We start from the raw sequence: 5,761 nt of genomic DNA on the forward strand, positions 1-5,761 counted from the left end.
CCCACCGTTTTATTTTTATATTTTAACTCGCAGAAACTAACCCTTTGGGATACCCTCGTCTCAATTTCCCCAGTTTTTGAATAGCAACAAAAGAGTTTTTCTTTAAAACCTGTAAAAACCGCACGTTTTGAAGGATTTCGTGTGAACTGCGGCTTTTAGGCATTTCAAACTAACTTTCACTTAAAAAACACGACCAAACTGCATTTTCAGGTCGAGACACACTCGTTTTCTAGCACGTAGTTTAATCCAAAGCACACAGACGAGGTGGTCTGAGATGAGGGTAGGGCTGCAGGGGGCCAGGGCTTCTGAGGGATCTGTGTGTAGACTTGGAGCCCCTGCTGCGTCGGTGGCGATTCCTCCGTCACCAGTGGGTGAGCTCCCTCCCGGAGCTTACACGGGGAGCTTGTCTGCATCGGACAGGAAATAAAACTGTATGTAATAAATAAGTATACTGTGTGTTAGAGGTGAGCAGTGGACATGGACAAAAGAAAAAGGGCGAGGGATTAGAAAGTCTGGGTTGGGGAGTGAGAGGTGGGCTGCAGGGCGGGCCTCATGGAGAGAGTGATGTTTGAGCAAGGACTTGGAGTGAGAGAGTTCACCAAGTGGATACCTGAGGTAGAACAGTCCAGGGAGAGCAGACTTCAAGTGCAAAGGTCCTGGGGTTGGAGCCAATCTGGTGTGTGTGAGGAGGCTGGTGGGGCTGGAGAGGAAAGAGAAGGGGAGAATAGTTCCAGGTGAGGTCAGAGAGGGTAAGGAGAGGCAGGTCAAGTATAGGGCTTGCTCATCATTGTAAGGATGTTGGCTTTTCCTCGGTGAAAATGAGCATTGCAAGGGGGCTGCATATTTCCCAGCAGAGGAAGCTCAGGCTTAGCTTGCCACACAGGTGTTAGAACCTGCAGAGACCATATCCTCACCAACACCAATACCAATGAGGTTTCTATGATGTCCTCTTGAGGACAGGTTTCTTGCCTCTGGCCAGCAGTCTGCAGGTCTCAAGCCAGATTTCATCTGGCTTCAAAGCACATCACACTTCACCATGCTGGATAGAAATGGTTCTAGGTAAAAGCAAAGGCAGCGGATAGTTTAGTTATATCTGTCCATCTTTACTGAAGGTAAATGTGTAATTCACATTCACTGGCTTTGAAAAAATACTTGAAATAGCTCTTGTTTGCTGAAGATTCAGATTTAATTTAATTTTTTTTTTGGTTGCGTTGGGTCTTTGTTGCTGCACACGGGCTTTCTCTAGTTGCGGCAAGCCAGGGCTACTGTTTGTTGCTGGTGCACAGGCTTCTCACTGCAGAGGCTTCTCTTGTTGCGGAGCACAGGCTCTAGGCATGTGGGCTTCAGTAGTTGTGGCACGCAGGCTCAGTAGTTGTGGCTCACGGGCTCTAGAGCGCAGGCTCAGTAGTTGTGGCACCCGGGCTTAGTTGCTCCGTGGCATGTGGGATCTTCCCGGACCAGGGCTCGAACCCGTGTCCCCTGCACTGGCAGGCGGATTCTTAACCACTGTGCCACCAGGGAAGTCCCCAGAGTTTCAGTTTTGCAAAATAAAAAAAGTTCTGAAGATAGATGGCTGTGCTGGCTGGATAACAATATAAAAGTACTTACTCCACTGTGGCGTTACACATAACAATGTACACTTAATGGTTTAAATGGTCAACTTTATGTTATGTGTATTTTATTATAATTAAAAACAGACAAATCTGTAAAAATTAACAGCATGAGTTTGATTTTCTTAAGCATTTCTATATTTGATTCTAAATCTTTCTGGGGCTAAAAAAATGCTTTTCCACTTAGGAAACTATTATCTCATCCTAAATGATCTTAGGTTACTTTCCCAAGAACATTTTGAGAAATACCTTCCCTTCCAGATGAAGCTGGGTGACAACCTGTGATACTGTTGGGACAGGAGATCTAGAGCTGCAGAGACAGGACAGTTTTTATTTGGACCTTGACTGACAGGCTGAGCACCCTTGAACAGTCACAGCATCATGGACTCCAAAGCTTCAAGGAGGGGCTGATTGACCGAGGCCACGCCCAGATCTAAATCTTATCTCTATCCTCTCAGAGACTGTTCCATCACTGAAGTGGACTGTGCATTTCTTTGGTTTTTAATTTATTTATATGTTTTCCTGTTTAGCTCTAAAAGACCATTGGATTTGTTGGGATTCTGCATTATTTTTGCATCCTCGTGGCGTTATACCTTCCAAATACATCTCAGGGACCAATAATTGAATTCTGGGTCTCCTGGCTTTATCTAAGTCATGTCCAGTGTCTAAGGAAGGTTGTTTTTTTTTTTTTTCTGCCGCACTGGGAGGCATGTGGGATCTTAGTTCCCTGACTATGGATGGAACCCATGCCCCTGCGGGGAAGCGCAGAGTCTTAACCACTGGACCACCAGGGAAGTCCCTAAGTCACGTCCAGTACCTAAGAAGGCCGTTCCTGTGATATACATCCCCCTCCAGCTGGTGTCCTGGAAACATACCTTCAATCTTAGTCTTGAAGTGAGGGTATCTGTTGAGACTCTCCACCTGCTTCCTCCAGTCAAATTCATTCCGCCAGTAGGAGATGATTTTCTTCAGATAGTTGGAGTTGAAACCGTAGTGGAAGCGGCTGTCCTCCAAAGGTGGGGTTAAACGGACCTTATCAATCCTCTGGTGTAAATCCTGGAGCAAAATGCAGGACCCCAAGTAGAGAAGGTGAATGAGGCAGAGCACAAGAGAAAGTTTGTTTCCAGAAGACAGTTCCAAACCCTGCAGCCACAAGACCCAAATATTATATATTTTATAACATTATTATATTACATAAAATGTATATTATATATTTTATATTTTATTTATATATTTATAATTTGTATATTTATTTTATATTATATATATTTTATATTATTATATCCTATATATTATATGTAATATATATTATATATTAATTATATATATTAATATAGTTAATATATATGATATATAATATGCATTATATAATTATATTAATATATATTATATATAATATGTATAGCAGAGGCAAAGCAAAGTTTCACCAGACAAGGTGAGGAGACTCCTGGTCTGCACATTTGCGCTCTGGGTTGTTAGGTTTATCCCAGAAGAAACCTTCCCACAGCGGTGGCTGTTCCCCAAACATATGTTCTTCACTTTCGACTTCAGGTTTGCTTCTCATCTTTCAGTTTTTAAATGTATGAACAATACAGATCTTTAATTTATTGAGACTTATATACAGCAAGGGTTGGCAAACTTTTTTGTAAAGGGCCAGATCATAAATATCTTAGGCTTTCTGAGCTGCACCTACTCCACTCTGCCCTTGTAGTGTGGAAACAGCCATGGATGGTACATGGACAAATGGGCATGGCTGTGTTCCAAAAAAACTTTATTTATGGACACCGAAATTTGATGTCACGTAATTTCCACACATCACAAAGTATTATTCTTCTTTTAATTTTTTTCCATCCATTTAAAGATGTAAAAACTATTCTTAGCATGGGAGCTGTACAAAAGCAGGTGGCAGACTACATATAAAACAGATAATCAACAAGGACCTACTGTATAGCACAGGGAACTCTACTCAATATTCTGCAATAACCTATATGGGAAAAAAAATCTGAAAAAAAAATGGATATATGTCTATGTATAACTGAATCACTTTGCTGTACACCTGAAACTAACACAACCTTGTAAATCAATTATACTCTGATATAAAATAAAAATTAAATTAACAAAAACAAACAGGTGGGGCTTCCCTGGTGGCACACTGGTTGAGAATTTGCCTGCTAATGCAGGGGACACGGGTTCGAGCCCTGGTCTGGGAGGATCCCACATGCCGCGGAGCAACTGGGCCCGTGAGCCACAGCTACTGAGCCTGTGCATCTGGAGCCTGTGCTCTGCAACAACAGAGGCCGCGATAGTGAGAGGCCTGCGCACCGCGATGAAGAGTGGCCCCCGCTCGCCACAACTAGAGAAAGCCCTCGCACAGAAACGAAGACCCAACACAGCCATAAATAAATAAATTAATTAATTAATTAAAGAAAAAACAAAAAAAACACAGCAGGTGGCAGGATGGATTTGCTGACTCTGATACACAGCACTGAATGATACAGTATATCCTAACTGAGTTAGGATAAAAATGACAGACCCGGAGAGAAGGTACAAGTCTCACGGGCAGGCGTGCATCAAGCTGAAAGAGCAGCCCCAGCTGGGGAAGCTCAAGTTGGTCCACGGAGCCTCTCAAGTGTTACCCTTCCCAGAGTGTCCTCCCAAGCACTGCAGTAACCTCCACACAGATTTTAGGAATGTCAGACGCTGAGCCTAGGAACCCACTAAAGGAGGTATCAACAGGGCTCAGCCTCTGTCGTCAATAGTGACACCTTGTCAAGTGCTACCAAGGGAGCCTCAGTCTGGCTTCTCTTGGGTACAGCTGTCTCCGCTCTTTAATCCCGTCCTCCTCAGCGCTCCCATGACTTTTTATCTCACCGCACTTATCTCTGTTAATCATTAACGTTTCTCAACTGCTGGACTAGGAGCTCTTTGAGGGAAGGCTCTCCCTCTTCTTCCGAGCACCCAGCACAGGGCCTGCACACAGGAGGTGCTCCCACACCCACAAAATGAAAAAAAGGATGAGTAGGGACATCCCAGGTCCCACCCACCCTCCTGGCCCTGCTCAAGCCTCGCTCTCAGATCAGCCCACCCCATGATCGTGTCCATCCATCCTGATTCCAGCCCCGTGCAGAGGACAGGCCTAGGCTTTGGAGTTAGACAGATCTGAGTTTAAACCCTCTGCTTATTATCTCGGTCACCTTGGGTCAGTTGCTTTGCCTCTCTGAGCTTCACTTTCTGTATGACCGCAGGGACTGCATGTGACTACAAGGGGGCTGACACACAGTAGGTGCCTGGCCACGGCTGGCCCTGTGCCAGGTTCTCTGTGCGGCAGCATTTATGTCACCACGGCCTTGCTTTTCACTCACGATCTCCACCCAGGCCCTGAGCCGACAAGCTCATTCCCAGGGCTTCAGGTGGGGCACCAAGGAGGCAAAACCAGCTGCTTTCTGTGACCCCTGGGTCCGGCTGGCACCCACTCGCCGGCCTGGGTACTGCTGGGGCCTTGGGAAGGGGAAGGCGGAAACAGGGGAGGGAAGGAGCAGAAGGGACGGGTAGGCAGAGCGGGAGAGCCCAATGAGAGAAGAGTAGGCGAAAAACACCCCCCCCAGAGGAGCACTTCCCTAGCCCCTCGCCATCCCAGCCCCAGCCTGAGGCGCAGCCCCAGAAGGGGCCCCCCCCGTGCTCCCCTCTGCTCCCTCGCCTGGAAAGAGGTGCCTTACATTGATCTCTTCTTCTGACGTTTCCACCTTGAACGGGCGGATGCTCTCATCCTCCCCAGCTGTGGGCCTCACCCCGGGCCCCCACCATCCATCTTCAAGTGGCAAAGTTTCCTCCTTGTCTTTGGAAACGAACCAGTAGATGACAAAGCCCAGCACTGAGGCGAGGAGTATTTCCAGCCACATGACTCCTGCAAGGGGGACAGAATCCACCTTGACCTCTGGCCGGAAACACCAGATCCCCAACTTCTTTCCCACCCAACCCTCGACTTTAGGTACTTTTGACCTAAAAAAAAAATATTATAAGCATAGTATGGAAAAATTGGAAAACAACAGAAAAAGACACAAAAATCACCCATAATCCTAACTGAGCTATGAAATTCGTGAATCAAATTTGGAAAAGGTGAAGCTGCGTTGGCTTCCGCACAGCCCTGGGTG

The 5,761-nt window shown here is 46.1% G+C and overlaps 1 protein-coding gene across 1 annotated transcript in view; it reads right to left on the bottom strand.

Moving 5' to 3' along the window:
* Positions 1-5,514, bottom strand: part of EPHX1 (epoxide hydrolase 1) — a 27,161-nt gene extending 21,647 nt beyond the window's left edge. The window contains exons 1-2 of the mRNA XM_007454472.1: positions 5,327-5,514; positions 2,486-2,666 (exon numbers count right to left, since the gene is read on the bottom strand). Of these exons, the coding sequence (XP_007454534.1) occupies positions 2,486-2,666; positions 5,327-5,509 (364 nt within the window). The 5' untranslated portion in view covers positions 5,510-5,514. The remainder of the gene's footprint in view (positions 1-2,485; positions 2,667-5,326) is intronic.
* Positions 5,515-5,761: the final 247 nt, after the last annotated feature.

This window comes from Lipotes vexillifer, unplaced genomic scaffold (genome assembly GCF_000442215.2).
Source record: "Lipotes vexillifer unplaced genomic scaffold, Lipotes_vexillifer_v1.1 scaffold634, whole genome shotgun sequence".
In the NCBI taxonomy this organism is placed as follows: Eukaryota; Metazoa; Chordata; class Mammalia; order Artiodactyla; family Lipotidae; genus Lipotes; species Lipotes vexillifer.